Here is an 18,455-nt window from a genome sequence, read left to right as displayed (position 1 = left end):
CTGTGAGCACCTCCACCAGAGATTTTGTCAGTCCTGTGCGCCACATATTACCTATATTTTTATGTTCCACCTTATATCGCTGCTCATACCATGGGCACGACTGGTGAGCATGCACTACTCCATACTAGACCTGCTTCCCATGCCATATTATGCTGCATTGAGATACACCTGGTACAGGGCCTGAGGGGGGCGGAGCATAACACAGGGGTTAAAAGAGCATCAAAGAGAGAAGCCGCCTCTGTGTCATGCTCCGCCCCCTCAGACCCTGTACTGGGTATAACACAATGTATTGAGTTTGCCTAGAGTATTCCTGTAAACCCCTTTCTCCATGTGAATAGTACAGCATGGGTTGACTGGTAGTTCTCAGAACAATGTACAAGACCCTGAACTTTGGACAGTTCCCTTCCATTCGTAGGATCTCATAATGCCTTGCTGCTGAGACCCCCAGTAATCACTTGTAATCTAGATGGAGCTGTCAGTATCCAGTCTCCTTGCAGCCCCTCCAAAGATGAAACTAAACGTTACACTGGAATGATTAGACTGCATGAATGTGCCAGGTCCTCCAGAGGGTTAGATGCACTTTGTAGTCCTCATTCTCCTCTCTGGGTAGGGTATGAGGCTCCTGAACATGGGACATGCCTTTACTTCTATCCCACCTCTAGAACCTCAACTCCCCCCCACCCCCATATTATAAGCTTTTTCTTACCTGCTATAGGCAAATGGGTGACTCTGGCCCACAAGCTGGTCAGACAGTAGATAGGTGTTGTGGGATGTGGATATATAGTAATTGGTTAGTGGCTGGTTCATGTCCTGGTAGACTTGACGGTGCTTCCTCCGCAGGATGTAGTTGTCCTCAGAATTCATGAACCTGACAAACCCTTCTAAGGTCATATAGTTGTCTCTGCGGGCTGAAAGAGATATCAGGGTCACATACCTCCCACATTTTTGGACGGTCAGATAGGAACACTTATGGTTCATTGTGTGAAAGATCCATTTTTCTTAGTGCACAATAATGCAAATATTATCTGAATATAGAAATCTGTAAAATCCAAATCGCATCGAATAATGAAATAATTTGCAAGACGGGCTCTAATATACAGAGAGGAACCAGATAAACACTTTCTGGATCAATATTGTACGTATTATAATGAAATTATATACCTCAGATCAAAAAAGAGGGACATTTAAAGAGCAAAGTGCGACAGAGGGACTTGGGTGAATAGTAGTGACTATACCTCCAAAGAGGGACACTTTGGAGGTCTGGGGTCAACGTATTTCATACGAATGGTGCCATTTCCACAGTTATGTCCTGGTCATAGATTCAACTTCAGGACTCATGGATCAAACTCTGTATAATAACCTGTCTTCAACCATACAGCTCCAATGTACAAAAGGGGCACGGCTAAGTAGTTACAGTATTGTCTTGTGTACTGTATGATGTAATCACACAAGTATTGGCCCCCATCGTCCTATCATCCAAACCTGGAAGGACAGGGCAGGATGTGGTGCCACAGTTTGCCATAGACACAGTCATTGGACCAGCTTACATATGGAGAAACTGTAGTGAAATCATCTAGAGCCAGTTGTGCGACTGCACCAAGGTCAGTACTTAAGGCAGGTTCACGTCACGTTTTTCCCATCCATTTAACGTATACAAAAACGTATACGTTACAAGGATACCTCAGACTGATGCCATGCAGTGGCATCCGTTCACCACAGAGTTCCATTGTAAAAATAAAAAAGGATACTTTTTTTCCCATCCCAAAGTGGCGTGCTGCGTTTTTGTATCGTTATTTTTCTAATGTGTACATCAAACGGAGGCATAACGCTGGGTTCACATCACGTTTTTCCCATCCGTTTAACGTATACAAAAAACGTATACGTTAAACGGATGCCTCAGACTGATGCCATGCAGTGGCATCCGTTCACCAAAGAATTCCATTGTAAAAAAAAAAAAGTATACATGTTTTTTACCGGACTGTGCAGGATACAAGAACGTGGTGTGCTGCATATTATTTTTTTTTGTAACGTATACAAAACAGAGGCATAAAACATGATGTGAACCCGCCCTTAGGCCTCTTTCACACAAGCGTGTCGGATTACGTCCGGATGCGTTTAGGGTGCTCTCAGTGAAACTCATTTTGCAGGCAAGTTCAGTTAGTTTTGTCTGCGATTGTGTTCAGTTGTTAATTTTTTTTCCGCGTGAGTGCAATGCGTTTTGATGCGTTTACAAACAACATCTCTTAGCAACCATCAGTGAAAAACGCATTGCACCCGCACTTGCTTGCGGATGCAATGCGCTTTTTTCACTGAAGCCCCATTCACTTCTATGGGGCCAGGGCTGCGTGAAAAACGCAGAATATAGAACATGCTACGCTTTTCACACAACGCAGAACTGAAGCGTGAAAAACAACGCTCATGTGCACAGACCTATTGAAATGAATTCAGTGCAGGTTATATGCGTTCATGTCACACATTGTCGCTCGTGTGAAAGGGGCCTTAGTCGTAGTCGTTTCTCTCATACCATTCTTTTTTATTTGTCATCGTACACTGTCGGTGATTGATTGCTCCTCCACTACGGTTCTCAGGCAGTGACCTCAGTGTCTGTAGAGGGGGCTCATCTCACTGGACACAGGGGTGACCTCTGATCCATGGAAGCTCCAGAATTACCAGCCGTAGGATTAATGAGCGCTTCACAGGATCTCCAGACTTTGTGCATTTCTACTTTAATCTCATCTTTGTGTGATTTGCTCTTGAAGTCGCTTTTCAGACGAAGCCGCTGATCCTGAGATAAATTATTCATTCGCCCAACTATTAATTGTCCCAATCTCCAGTCCCAGTACAAAGGGTGATTATTGATTTATTTTTACATACAGTGAATCTTCCACTGATCCAACAGATTCACACTCGGCAGCGAAGCAATGTAGAATCTGATACCTAATTATATTAACGAGCAAGATTTTACCATAAATTATACAACATAACAGCAAAACTGCCAGGTCTAATAGAGAATGACTGCATACATCCTCTGCTGCACTTGTCATCTATCACATATGGTATACTCCAACCACATCCCAAGCTGCAGACACAATTTTGCTATTATAGGACGTCTTATATTACAGTCATATCCGAAGCTGCATTCATTTATTCTTCTGTTAGATCATGTTTTATACTCACAGTCACATCCAAAGCTACAGTCACAACTCTGCTGTTACATCATGTGTAAAATTCCAGTCAAATCAAGCGCTGAATTCGGATTTTATACTTTATACTCCAATCACATGCAGAGTTATATACAAATGTATGTTTCTTATCATGTATTACACTCCAGTCATATCATATCTTATATATTACACTCTGATCTCCCTGATTGACGTCCGATGATTTGCTTGCAGCCAGTGACGTGCGGGAGCAGGGGGGCTTAGCGCCTCGGGTGCCGGCTCTGATAGCGCCCCAGGTGCCGGCTCAATACAGATGGAAGCGCTCATTGCTGAAGCGCTGTCACCCGTGACCCAGTCCCGCCGACGATCACCTCCATAGGCTTCATGCCTAGTAGGCCTGAAGCCTATGCGGTAGTGAAATTCCGCCGCAGACGTCATCGCGTGCGCCTGTGCTGGGACTCAGCAGCACAGTGCTGGGACTCTGCGAGCAAGCGCAGGTAAGTAATTAGCTTTTAGGTTTTTTTTCTTTTTTTCTTTTATGTGCCAACTTTGGGGGACATGAGGGGGCCAGGGTGCACACAGGACAGAGGACGTGTGGGGTGAAAATATGGTGGGATACTGTGTGGGGGCAAATTTTTATTTTATTTTATAATGTGCCAACTTTGGGGGTCATGAGGCGGGTGCACACAGGAGGACGTGGGGGGGGGGAATATGGTGGGATATTGTGTGGCACAGTAGGGGGCAAATTATAATGGGAGGGATGGCAACGTGGGGGACACTACTGTGTGGGGGGAAGCGTGGGGGGACACTACTGTGTGGGGGGCAGCGTGGGGGACACTACTGTGTGGGGGCAGCGCGGGGGACACTACTGTGTGGGGGGCAGCGTTAGGGGGCATTACTGTGTGGCGGGCAGCATGGGGGACACTACTGTGTGGGGGGCAGCATGGGGGACACTACTGTGTGGCGGGCAGCATGGGGGGCACTACTGTGTGGGGGGCAGTGTGGGGGACACTACTGTGTGGAGGGCAGTGTGGGGAAAATTACTGTGTGGGGGCAGTGTGGGGGCACAGTACTGTGTGAGGGGCAGTGTGGGGAAAATTACTGTGTGGGGGCAGTGTGGGGGCACAGTACTGTGTGAGGGGCAGTGTGGGGAACACTACTGTGTGGGGGAAGCATGGGGGACACTATTGTGCGGGGGCAGCGTGGGGGATACTACTGTGTGGGGGGCAGCATGGGGGCCTTTCTATTATTTCTGGGGACACTATACAGGGATTATTGCCTGGAGCACAATATAGGGTGTTATTATTACTGGGGGCACTCTAGGGGACATTATAGCTGCTGTGGACACTATAGGAACATTTGGGGTCATTTTTCAAACTGATGTAAAGTAGAACTGGCTTAGTTGCCCACAGCAACCAATCAGATTCCACCTTTCATATTTGACAGCTCTTTTGGAAATCCAGTTCTACTTTACACCAGTTTGATAAAGGACCCCAATTATATCTATTAGGGTCACTATTTTTTCAGCAGTATAGTACCTGGGGCGTTGGGGGGCACAACGGGCACAGACATTGGGGTGGCAGCAGGATGACACTGTGGGGACACCAGAATGGGGAGGTTGATGGAAAAATTTAGAAACAAGAATAAGGAGGATTAGAGGTCCCAGATATCAGATTGTACTATATGGTAGCTAATATTGCAACAATGATGAATTGGACACAGGTGGACTTTCTGAGCCATTTGGTATATAAGAGTGAGGGTGCCCTACCGGATATATTCACATTACTTGAATCAGGACAACTGGAAAGTATGCACCTATATAAAATCCCATTGGTAAAATTATTGGTGAGGGTATGGAGTAAAGTCAAAAAGTCACTGAATTTAGAGGGGCAGATTAAAGTCACACCATTATGGTATAATAGGAGGTTAGGTAATGCCACCTTCTTGAAAGAGGCCAAATATTGGACTGATAAGGATTTATGGTATATTTCACAATATTTTCAAAATGAAACACTGAAGGATAGGGACACATTATTAATGAATGTAAGGGAAGATAGACAAAGTTATTTTAGATAAATTCAGCTGGTGGATATTGTCAAAACGGTTATAAAAAAGGAAGATATAGTGACAAAACCACATGAGGTGATTAATTATATAGTAGGTTGGAAAGGAAAACACAAATTGGTGTCAAGCTTGTATAAAAAGATACGAGAAACTAGAAGTGAGGGATTTATTTGTAATAGTAAAATCAAAATGGGAGAATGATATAGGGATAATAACAGACGATCAGTGGGGAAAATTTTGGTGTTTTAAACCTTACCCGAGGAACCCCTCTCATAGGGTAACTCAGTTTATGATATTACACCGTTTATATATAACACCAAAATGGCTCAAGAAAGTTTCAGCTAAAACGCCCGGACTATGTCCTAGATGTATGAATGATAAAGCGAACATTATCCATATGTGGTGGAGGTGTCCAAAGATTCAACCATAAAATAAGGATTAAAGGTTTAAAGGTAATATAAGTAATGTGCTATTTACTGTAATGTATTGGATAGGTCCGGTATCTCCATGTAGGGGGTGTTTTAGTGGCAGGGGAACGAATACCCTGCTACTCTTATCGGTGCAATTGTATTAAGCACTCTTACTCCCTCTTGGTTTATGCCTGATGTTTTTATTATGTAATTGTTAAATGTATTACTACTGCTCTTTTTGTACTTTACTGGATTAAATAAAATAAAAACATATATAAAAAAGGAAAAATTCGGAAATCTAATGTGTCTGTGTTACAAACTCTGTAGAGACGAGATGCGGCTGAAAGAATTTCTCATGGCGGTCTAACGGACGCGGACGCGAAAAGGAAAGAGAAGGTCTACATTACAGGAGATGTCCCTGGATGTAAGAGGTATGTGGTCAAGTATTGGGGGGGGGGTGCCAGAGAAATGACACGCCCCGGGTGCCAAACACCCTGGGCACGCCACTGCTTGCAGCAGTCATGTCTATACACAAGGTGCTGACCTACACTAGAATGGAGAGTGATATGGGCCATGGTATCTTAGCTGAGGTATTTGGGGTGATGCTGCAGCATCCCACTACTACCATAGTGGTACTCTACAAAAGCGTAAAAAAAAAAAAAGTTTTTATGTGGTATGTGCATTTACTGTACTTATGGCATGCAGAGAGTTAATAGTCCTTAGCAACCGGTTGCTAGGTGGGGTTCACATAGGGAGTGGTCAGAGCAGACAGTGTAGAGACAGTGGATGTCTGTGCAGTGAATTGTGTGCTGAGGCAGCAGAACACAGCCCTGAGGAAAGCTAGCTCACAAGAAGGCTTAAACATCAGTTAAAGTGGAGAGAAATTAATGTATATATTTGAAAAAGATACCAGTGTCAAGAGGAGGTGCAAGTAGAAGCCCTGTGGAGATAAACTACCAGACAAGAAGCCTATTCCATAGAGACATTGTCCAGAAAGAGAAAGGCTTTCAGCTCTAGCTAAAGCTATGAGGCAGAATCTGGATATGCCCACCATACTACATCCCACAGTAGAAACCTGCAGTAACATAAACTGTGAGTATGGCAACCTTTAAAAAAGGTGCAGCACTCAGTCTGACATTGCAGTCCTCCCTGTGGTTGCATAGTGAGCCGTGTTGCACCCCTATTTTGGATGCATATGCAAAAATCAGCTAGAGAAGTGCAGTGTGATGAAATTTGCTTTAAAGAGACATCTTGGCCTATTAACTGTTACTGCAGCCACATAACCTGTAAAAGCTGTGAAGACTGTACAGTATATAAGAACTGCCAGTCTATAAATGCAGTAAACTATAAATCATATGCTCGAACTTGATACTTCAGTAAAGAACTGCTCTACAGAAAAACTGCAATGTCATTCTTTCCACCACTGCAGGGGACCTTACCTTGCACCTCACAATTCCTCACCATCAAGGGCACCCAAACCATCATCAGGCAGGAGAACTCCAAGACCAGGATGTGCCCCAAAGGGAAGAAAGGTGCACCCTTCCCATCACTGCATGGCTCAGGGGAGTGTCAGAGTGATTAACAACTACAACCACCATACTTGCTACTATTATTCCTATCCAGGGGTCGAGTCCAGGGGGAACGCGTGGGAACGGCGTTCCTGCACTTTTTTCATGGCAGGAACGCCGTTCCCTTTCATCTGTGTGCGGCGGGGCAGGCAGTGTGCGGCGGCGGCGGGGCAGGCACTGAGATGAGCGCTTCCATTGTGATCTGTTTCTGTTTATATCGCTGTCCTCAGGACAGCGATACAAACAGAAGGGTAGTGTCTAAACTCCAGACACCAAACGGACCTTCTGACGTCACACTATCACGTGACATTTCTAGGTCACGTGGGTCGGCAGCCAGCGCGCGCTTCAGAAGTTCTATTACAGCAGGAAGGTCAGGCATGGCTGCTCTGCGCACCAGCGTCTTTAGCACTGACAGGGGAGAGTGTCTGCCTGAGAGGGACATGTGAAGCCTGTGGAGGGGGCTGACAATTCTGTGAGGTGTGCCATGTGGGATGGGGGGACTATGGTGTGGGATTGTATGATGGGGGGACTATGGTATGGGATTGTATGATGGGGGGGGACTATGGTGTGGGATTGTATGATGGGGTGGGGGGACTATGGTGTGGGATTGTATGATGGGGGGGGACTATGGTGTGGGATTGTATGATGGGGGGACTATGGTGTGGGATTGTATGATGGGGGGGACTATGGTGTGGGATTGTATGATGGGGGGGACTATGGTGTGGGATTGTATGCGGGGGGGGGGGGGCTGCTGCTGTGTGGGATTGTATGCGGGGGGGGGGGGTTTGCATTGCATCTTGGGTGAGTTCCCACACTTTTTTTCCCAGGACTTGACCCCTGTTCCTATCCTCTTCTCTCCTGGGCCCGCTGCAATGCCATGTCACCATGGATTATGTGGGGATTTCAGGATGTTATCCGCAATGGAGGGTAACCTATATGAGCCCACACTTTCTGAGATTTCTTATTTACCACCTTCCAGACATTATCCCTCAGGTCTGCCAAAAGGGATTGAGAATCCAGAGATTACTTGTACCTTCTAGCATCAGCTCGTGTTTCCCGATAAGTTGTCTGACTGCATCTTCATCTGTATCAGGTTCGCACAGGTCGTTTTGGAGGAAGTCAAGAAGTTTCTCTGAGGAGAGGGCTCTCTGGTCTTTGGAGAGTCTGTTAAATAGATGCAGCAGCTCTGGACGATGGACAAATGTCTTGTAGATTGATTTAAAGGCTTCTAAGTGAATGAGGCCAGTTCTGTCAGGATCATGCTCCTAAATGAAGACATGGGAAACAAAATGGATAAACAAAGCGGGGAGGCATATATCCACTCCCTATTAGTTGCTTCTAAGACAAAACATAACCCTGGTGCACAGAGCAATGTCTACTGTAGAAAAATGACAAGGCCTGTGCCAAGCACTGTACACAAACACAACAAACTGAGGTTAACTGTCCAGTTCCATGATCTCCTCAAAAAATTTTAAACTCCCAATGAATCGCCCAGAGTCTTCCTTATCTCGGACACATCGGAAAGAAGATAAAAGAAAAGCAGAGGAAAAATATGAGCATGGATATGAGGAAGAGGACAAAGAAGATAAGCAGGAAGGTGACAATGAGAAACAGAATGAGTAAGAAGATGGAAAGAAAATGATGAAGAATATCAGAAAGAAGATCAGAAAGATGAGTATGAAGATGAGGATATGGAAAAGAAGATCAGGAAGAATGATAAGGAAAATGGTAACTAAAAAGATAAGGAAGAATATATTGAGGATAAGGATGAAAATGAAGGGGAATAAGATTGTGGAAGAAGATTAAGCGAATGGTTGAAGAAGATGAGGGAGAAGAGGATGTAACAAAGATGAAGAGGAAGAAAGTGTGAGCAAGAGGATGAGGAGAAAGATGGGGGAAGAATAGGAAGAAGATAGATGAAGAAAATACAGGCAGATGATGGGGAAGAAGCAGGAAGATATTTAAGAAAATGAGCCAGAAGATGAGGAAGAAGAAAATAACCTAAAAAGATAAATAAAATGATGGATGCAGAAGATGAGAAAAAAAATGGAAGAAAACTATAAGGAAGATGTGGACACCAGAGGAACACATCTGTAGCCAGGAGAAGTGATGGATTTGATCATATATTCACTGGTTGATTCAGAGGCCTGGGTGCTTTTCTTGAAAGTAATAATATGACAATTTACTGTATAGTTACTATATGGGACATTGATCCAGGGATTTATTCCAATTGCCATAATTGAAGTTGGGGTAACATTTGCAACTACCTCAGATATTTTTGCCTTGCTATGGATTAACAGAGTAGGATTAAAGGTTGGACTAGATGGACCTGTGTCTTTTCTCAGCCTTATCAATTAAATAACTATCCCATCATTATCTTCACCAAATCATAATTGACAGTAAAATTATAACATCATTCACTCCATCATCATAGTTTTTACAAATCCCTATGTAAAAATTGTCTTGGCTCACTGAAGAGTGGAAGGTGCTCTGTTGTACGGTAGTACTCCTGTCAATGTAGAGTTAAAAACCACTACACTCAAGAGTAATGTACGAAGTGACATGGTTAACTCTGGATTTAAAAATCACTAGTCAGACGGCTCTAGGAATATTGTCTACTGTTTTGTTTTTTTTTGGCTACAATGCAAAAGAAAGACACAATTTGAGCAAGTTTGAAGGTGGGCAACCAAAGTAATACATTAAATGGGAGGACTATAATATATTTATACATAGTGATTTTAAACTATAAAGGTCAATACATGGATTTCTCTTATGATCTATTTATACTGACAACTGTATTTATAGCGAGGGACATCCTCTACATCTAAGGGAGGGCAGGTTTCTATATCAACATAGAAGGAGGTTCTTTACTGTAAAAGCAGAAAGACTATGAAATTCAGCATGAGGAAGCTGTCATGGTCAACTCACTAAAGAGTTGAACAGTGGCCTGGATGCATTTTTTATAAAGTAATAATATTGCAATGTTATAGTTACTAGATTACTGTAGAAGGGTTGTTGATTCAGGGATTTATTCTGGTTGCCAAATTTAGAGTTGGAAGGAATTATTTTCCTAAGATGAGAAGGTTTTGCCTTCCTCTGGATAAACATTGCAGGATAACAGACTGAATTGGATACATGTATTTCTTTTTTTCAATCTTACAAACGGTGTTACTATATACCGTATTTTTCGCCCTATAAGACGCACCTGCCCATAAGACGCACCTGGGTTTTTGAGGAGGAAAATAAGAAAAAAAAATTTTTTGAACCAAAAGGTGTGCTTTTGGTAGGTTTTGAACTACCGTAATGGTGGTCTGTGGATGACACTATTATAGGGATCTGTGGATGGCACTGTTATAGGGGCATCTGTGGATGGCACTGTTATGGGGGCATATGTAGATGGCACTGTTATGGGGGATCATTGTGGGGGCATCTGTGGATGGCACTGTTATGGGGGCATATGACACATATATAGCATCTTATCTTATGTGTCATCCACAGATCCCCCATAACAGTGTCCCTGTGTAGGGAATGGGGGCCGGCATCTGGTGTTGTAATGGCAGCGGGGCCCGGTGCAGTCACTGTATTCTACTACAACGTGCCCCGCTCTCTGTAGTATACGGTAATCATATCTAACTTGTGGCTATTGTTTAAAGTATTTCAATTATCTTAAATCTAGCACTGTACTACTTACAACTAACTTCTTGGCAGTCAGGAGGCCGGGCAGGCGCCCGTAGTGTAGCTCACTACGCTCACTGAGCCTGCGCCGCCTGCTTCATTCATAAAGTGGGCAGTGCAGGCGCAGTGAGTGTAGTGAGCTACGCAACGAATGCCCGCCCGGCCTCCTGACTGCCAAGAAGTTAGTTGTAAGTAGTACAGTGCTAGCTTTAAGATGATTGGAATACTTTAAACAATAGCCACGAGTTAGATATGATTACCATATACTACAGAGAGCGGGCGCGGTGTAATAGAATCCAGTGACTGCACCAGGCCCCGCTGCCCTTACAGAAACAGATGCCGGCCCCCAGCCCCTCCTCCCTCTAAGCATATTCACCGGACGGTCACAGCATTCGCCCCCCATAAGACGCACTGCTATTTCCCCCCACTTTTTGGGGGGGGGGGGGAGTGCGTCTTATAGGATGAAAAATACGGTATACTTTATCTTCACCACCATCATAACCAGCATCATCATTATCATAACTATCTATGGAGATGATCGTACATCCTCACCTTTATCAGGGCTTTCAGATGATTGGTGTCCAGGTTGACATTTAACCCTTTTAGAGTGACCAGTACATCTTCATAGGTCATCATCCCTATGGCATCATGTCCAGAAGCAGACTCGAGACATGTGCAAGTTGTGTTAAGAGACCAACAACCAGTGAAAATGAGTGTAAAGTAAGACAGAAATGTATGTATGAGAACAACGAATATAAAATAGAAGCTGAGGTGTATGTAGGCAGTGATGTAGGTTACAGATAGGAGACAGCAAGTAATGAAATAACTGTAATCATCATCAGTAATGTTTGCAGTCTACTGTATATGCAGGGTCGAACAGTCCACCAGAGTAGTAGAGGATGCCGAGCTTTTACACAGTCGTGAACCTTTAAGGGCAATGTCTCACCTATCACCAATTACCTATTTTTTTCTGACAATTAAAACCAGATAGTCACACATACTTTTTTATAATCTATAATTTAAATGAAAATAATATAATTTTATAATTTTCTGATTGTAGATTTTTTAATTCTATTTCCTGAACATGATTATAGGGCTGCCATCTTGCTTGAGCTGCCAATATTTAGAGAGATTTCTATAGGAAAGTTCTCTAGATTGTTCTGTGATCTTCTAGAGGTCATTGTACAAAGAGGGATTTTTTTAAAAATATAGATAGGGACATGTAGAAAGAAAAAAATCACCAAAAATTATAAAATAATTATGTTAAATATTACTTAAACTTAATTCAAACAATAGGTAATTTTCTGTTTACACATTGCCTTTAGGGTTCGGCAGCTGATGACCCCTATATGGAGGCGACTATGAAGCAGCCACTCACCACTAGGGACTATTGCTAATCGAATGATTCAGTAAAAACCTTACAATGGTAAAGGTTGGACCCCCAGACTCATGTCCTCTGAACAATGTCCACATGTCCATCAAATTCAACCATCAAGCAATTCTGTCCAGTGGAATATAAACACCATCCCTCTCCCCTCTGTGCGTCTCCTAAATCTCAGAACCTTCAGGATCTTCCATGTCCTCCACACAGTATGGTTTCCTATATTCAGCCAGTGGCCTCATAAGTCACGTATAACCAAAGGATATTTGTCATCCATGCTGGCATCTCCTGTGGTGCAGTATTCAAACCACTCATGCCCTTAATGCCCATGCTAGCTTGGTGGCGATCTACTGCTAGTGGAAGCCGATGACATCACATAAAAGTGATGTCATAGTAGAAGCCAATAACAGCCCCCACACAAGACCAGAACATTCTGTGCCTGAAATACTCTGCACTGCTGGGAGCACTTTACTGATGCCACATTGTTCCACTCCCACACGGAGGCGCTACAGAGAGAACAGGGGATTGATTAGATGAGTCTATCCTTATGCAGATGCATAACATATGGTGGAATTCTAACCTGTGTGTTAAATGTTGATGTGGTCCCTGAGCAGAAATACTTTCGAAAGGGGGGAGAAGTCTTTAAATCTTGAATTAGTGTTGTCTATGTAACTGTTTAGGCAGGGAGCGATAAGGTGCGCAACCAAGCAAAGCAAAATTCACAGTAGTGTGTATCACGCACCACTACATTTCCATGATGGAGGGTGTTCAATCAAGCAGGACTGCTTTTTAATCCAAGTCCAGACCTCTCATGTTATGATCCTGATCATGCCCTCTAAAGGGGTTCTCCACTTTGTTTAAACTGATCATCTATCCTCTAGATAGCTCATCAGCATCTGATCGGCGGGGGTCCGACACCCGAGACCCCTACCGATCAGCTGTTTGAGAAAGGCAGCGGTGCTCCAGGAGCGCCACGGCCTCCTCACTGTTTACCGCTGGCCGAGTGACGTCACGACTTGTATCAACTGGCCTGGGCGCGGCTAAGCTCCATTCAAGGGTACGGAGCTTAGCCGCGCCCAGGCCAGTGATACTAGTCGTCACGTCACTGGGCCAGCAGTAAACAGTGAGAAGACCACGACGCTCTTTTTCAGTGTTTTTGTAATAGTGGACACCTGAACAGCGGTTTTTATAGTTTGTTGAGTCATGATCTGTCTTTTTGAGAAACAGACATACGGATAGCAGGCAGATTATCTGTGTGCTTTCCATATACGTACGTCTATTACGTAGAAGGTGTTCGTATAATACAGACCACGAACCTACTTAAGTCAATGGGTCAGGAAACAAATTCGGATGGCACACGGACTGCATCCACATTTTGCGGATCCATGATTTGCGGAACACAAAACGGATATGATTGTGTGCATGAGGCCTAAGCCTGAGAAATGCTTCTTTTTATTATTATGCAAATTAGGTTTTTGGTGCACTGCTTCGATGCTCAAGTCTGGGGGGCTGCCTGGGTGAAAATGGAGGTATGTCTGGGTTCAGCTCTGAACCCGGACAACCCCTTTAACCGAAAAATCCATCTCAATTCAGTTTTTTTTAGGAGGGATAATCTATCACCCCCTCTCTTTCACATTTTTACTTGGTCCAAAATCATGAACCTCAAATCATTTTCTTTATGTTTCATATCAACAAAATGTTTTGATACAGGTAAATCCTTTCTCTTGATTCTAATGGTCTGTCTATGGTTATTAAGCCTTGTTTTCATATCACAGGTAGTGTCCCCCACATACAACAAACTACATGGGCACCACAGTACATAAATGACCCAAGAAGAGTCGCAAGTCAAGTAATGTTTAATTTCAAATTTCTCTGTGGTCTTCGGATGAACAAAGCATGATCCTTTTAGAATAAGTTTACAATTTACACATCCTAGACCTGGGAAACTACCAATACGTCTGGGCTTTAGATATGTTTCAATTGATCTATCTCTGCCATATATATAATTCCTGACAATCCTATCCTTGATTTTTTAGAATACTTTGGATCTGCGGAGACACCTCATTATATGTTGTCACAAATGGAAATCTCTCACTCCAGTTTTTTTTTTACCGGGTTGCAATAACCTCTCTCTTGGAATACCTTTAACCCTGTCCAGCTGTCTATGTACTAAGTTCCTTGGATATCCCCTATATACAAAAAAAAATTCCATCTCGTATAGGGCTTTTTCCGCATGTTCCTCAACATCTAAAATTCTTTTGACTCTCAACATTTGACTATATGGCAAAGAATTCACAATTTTTCTCAGACGACAACTAGAGAAATGTAGCAGTGTGTTTTTATCTATTTTTTAAGTATATATATATATATATATATATACAGTGTATATATATATATATATATATACAGACGTGGACAAAATTGTTGGTACCCTTTGGTCAATGAAAGAAAAAGTCACAATGGTCACAGAAATAACTTTAATCTGACAAAAGTAATAATAAATTAAAATTCTATAAATGTTAACCAATGAAAGTCAGACATTGTTTTTCAACCATGCTTCAACAGAATTATGTAAAAAAATAAACTCATGAAACAGGCATGGACAAAAATGATGGTACCCCTAGAAAACACAGAACATAATGTGACCAAAGGGACATGTTAATTCAAGGTGTGTCCACTAATTAGCATCACAGGTGTCTACAACCTTGTAATCAGCCATTGGGCCTATATATATGGCTCCAGGTAATCACTGTGTTGTTTGGTGATATGGTGTGTACCACACTCGACATGGACCAGAGGAAGCAAAGGAAAGAGCTGTCTCAAGAGATCAGAAAGAAAATTATAGACAAGCATGTTAAAGGTAAAGGCTATAAGACCATCTCCAAGCAACTAGATGTTCCTGTGAGTACAGTTGCACATATTATTCATAAGTTTAAGATCCATGGGACTGTAGCCAACCTCCCTGGACGTGGCCGCAGGAGGAAAATTGATGACAAATCTAAGAGACGGATAATCCGAATGGTAACAAAAGAGCCTAGAAAGACTTCTAAAGAGATTCAAGGTGAACTTCATGCTCAAGGAACATCAGTGTCAGATCGCACCATCCGTCGTTGTTTGAGCCAAAGTGGACTACATGGGAGACGACCAAGGAGGACACCATTGTTGAAAACGAATCATAAAAAAGCAAGACTGGAATATGCCAAACTACATGTTGACAAGCCACAAAGCTTCTGGGAGAATGTCCTGTGGACAGATGAGACAAAAATCGAAGTTTTTGCCAAGGCACATCAGCTGTATGTTCACAGACGAAAAAATGAAGCATATCAAGAAAAGAACACTGTCCCTACTGTGAAACATGGAGGAGGCTCTGTTATGTTCTGGGGCTGCTTTGCTGCGTCTGGCACAGGGTGTCTTGAATCTGTGCAGGGTACAATGAAATCTCAAGACTATCAAGGAATTCTAGAGAGAAATGTACTAGCCAGTGTCAGAAAGCTTGGTCTCAGTCGCAGGTCATGGGTCTTGCAACAGGACAATGACCCAAAACACACCGCTAAAAACACCCAAGAATGGCTAAGAGGAAAAAATTGGACTATTCTAAAGTGGCCTTCTATGAGCCCTGACCTCAATCCTATTGAGCATCTTTGGAAGGAGCTGAAACATGCAGTCTGGAAAAGGCACCCTTCAAACCGGACACAACTGGAGCAGTTTGCTCATGAGGAGTGGGCCAAAATACCTGCTGAGAGGTGCAGATGTCTCATTGACAGTTACAGGAAGCGTTTGATTGCAGTGATTGCCTCAAAAGGTTGCGCAACAAAATATTAAGTTAGGGGTACCATCATTTTTGTCCATGCCTGTTTCATGAGTTTATTTTTTTACATAATTCTGTTGAAGCATGGTTGAAAAACAATGTCTGACTTTCATTGGTTAACATTTATAGAATTTTAATTTATTATTACTTTTGTCAGATTAAAGTTATTTCTGTGACCATTGTGACTTTTTCTTTCATTGACCAAAGGGTACCAACAATTTTGTCCACGTCTGTATATGGACGTACATATGTATGTATGTGTGTATGTTCCGCGATCACTCAAAAACGCAACCATCGATTTCAACTAAACTTGGTATACACACCCCTTGCTACCTGGAAAGAAATCTTGTGCGGTCTCAGCTCTCTAGGACTTACCGTTCCTGAGTTATTCCCCAAAAATTCCCTGCATTAGCCAGGTCACTGTAGGTCACTGTTAAAGAGGCGGGGTGCTGTATAGGTCACTGTTAAGGGGGCATGCCCCTGAGAATATTAATGTCAAAGGAGTGAGGTGCTGTGAAACTCACTGTTAAAGGGGTAAAGCTTAAAGTTAAGGGGACGGGCTCTGTAGACGTCCCATTGTAAGAAGGCGGGGCACTGTGGGGGGGTCAATGCTAAGGAGTGGAGTTCACGTGCTGTAGAGGTCACTGTTATAGTGGATACTGTGGATTTCTTTTAACGACACACAAAAACATTAAATTAAATAGATTAAATATACCCGTGCGAAGCCGGGTCCTTCTGCTAGTATATATATATATAATGTTCCCCTGTAGCGCCAGTATATAATGCTCCTCCATTCCTCCTCAGTAGTGCCTAGTATATATAATGATCTCCTTCCCCCAATCCCTGGTGCCCTCAGCAGTGTGGACATTTAGTATAAAAAAATTAAATTAAATAAACCTGCCTCTCTCCTGTCCTCCTACCGCTGACATCACCACTCCTGCTCTGGATCTCACGTGATAACGTCATCATGCAAGACCCAGACCAGGAGGTTGCAGTGATGTCGTTGCGGTTTTTTGCTCTGTTCTAACGCCTCACAGGCTTGAGGCCTAGGCTACTTTTACACTAGAGTTTTTGCTGGATCCGGCAGGGCTCAGTAACAACGCTTCCGTTACTGATAATACAACTGTCTACATCCGTTATGAACGGATGCGGTTGTATTATCTTTAACATACCCAAGATGGATTCGTCATGAACTCCATTGAAAGTCAATGGGGAATGGATCCGTTTTCTATTGTATCAGAGAAAATGGATCTGTCCCCATTGACTTGCATTGTGGGTCATGACGGATCCGTCTTGCTCCACATCCCAGGACGGAAAGCAAACCGCAGCATGCTGCGGTTTTCTCTCCGGTATGAGAATGGAACGGAATGCAGTTTGGAGCATTCTGTTCTGTTCCGTTCCGTTTTGGAACGGAAGCCTTTTTTTTCGGTATAGAGACCCTATGACGGATCGCACTACCAAAAAATGGTAACGCTGGTGTGAAAGTAGCCCTAGCGGCCTAAGGCTTGTGAAGTTGGACCGCCATGAGGGCGTCCCCCTTTATGGGTAGCGAAGTGGCTCCCTGGGCGGATGACTACGCTTCCCTATCCATCGTCCCGGCCCTAATTCTGAGCACATTACTGCAGGAGGGAGGTATAACAGAAGAAGACTATAACTCCTAGCATGTCCAGGCCGTTATTATGTAATATCAGAGTACATTACAAGAGGAGGTATAAAAGAAGACTACAACTCCCAGCATATCCAGGCCGTTATTATGTAATATCAGAGTACATTATAAGAGGAGGTATACAACTCCCAGCATATCCAGGGTGTTGTAATGTACCCTGATATTATATAATAATGGCCTGGACATGCTGAGAGTTGTAGTCCTCTCCTCTTATACTTCCTCTTGTAATGTACTCTAATATTACATAACAAGCTGGATATACTGGGAGTTGTAGTCCTCATCCTCATACCTCCTCTTGTAATGTACTCTGATATTACATAACAGGAGGTATAAGAGGAGAGGACTACAACTCCCAGCATTTATCTGGCACTTACATTGAATCCATCCTTCTTCACATGCATGGCTGGTCTCCTTCTTATTCTTCATTACTTTACTGCACTGCTGAGCTCTGCCTCCTGCTCTGGTCACATGATGGTGAGGTCATCACAGGTCCTTCATCACCTCTTCTCTGCTGATCTCCGCCTCCTGCATATGACATTATGGCAGGTCCTGTCAGCACTGTGGTACTGATTTCTCTTACATGTGAGGGAGGAGACTGTACACTACATTGTAAAGTGCAGCTGTTCAGCTGTCCGTCCGTTTGCTTCCTTGGACGTTCAGCTGAACAGCAGCACTGAAGCAGGCAATGGGGGCCCTGGGCAATTGCCCAGTTTGCTCCCCCC

The 18,455-nt window shown here is 43.4% G+C and overlaps 1 protein-coding gene across 1 annotated transcript in view; it reads right to left on the bottom strand.

Annotated features, from left to right (window-relative positions):
- Window positions 1-18,243, bottom strand: part of PLCZ1 (phospholipase C zeta 1) — a 42,577-nt gene extending 24,334 nt beyond the window's left edge. The window contains exons 1-3 of the mRNA XM_044281504.1: window positions 18,108-18,243; window positions 8,237-8,468; window positions 707-908 (exon numbers count right to left, since the gene is read on the bottom strand). Coding sequence (XP_044137439.1) covers window positions 707-908; window positions 8,237-8,468; window positions 18,108-18,134 — 461 coding nt within the window. The 5' untranslated portion in view covers window positions 18,135-18,243. The remainder of the gene's footprint in view (window positions 1-706; window positions 909-8,236; window positions 8,469-18,107) is intronic.
- Window positions 18,244-18,455: the final 212 nt, after the last annotated feature.

The sequence above is a fragment of the Bufo gargarizans genome, chromosome 2 (assembly GCF_014858855.1).
Source record: "Bufo gargarizans isolate SCDJY-AF-19 chromosome 2, ASM1485885v1, whole genome shotgun sequence".
In the NCBI taxonomy this organism is placed as follows: Eukaryota; Metazoa; Chordata; class Amphibia; order Anura; family Bufonidae; genus Bufo; species Bufo gargarizans.
Note: the sequence above shows the minus strand (reverse complement) of the source record. Positions and strands in the feature narration are given on the sequence as shown.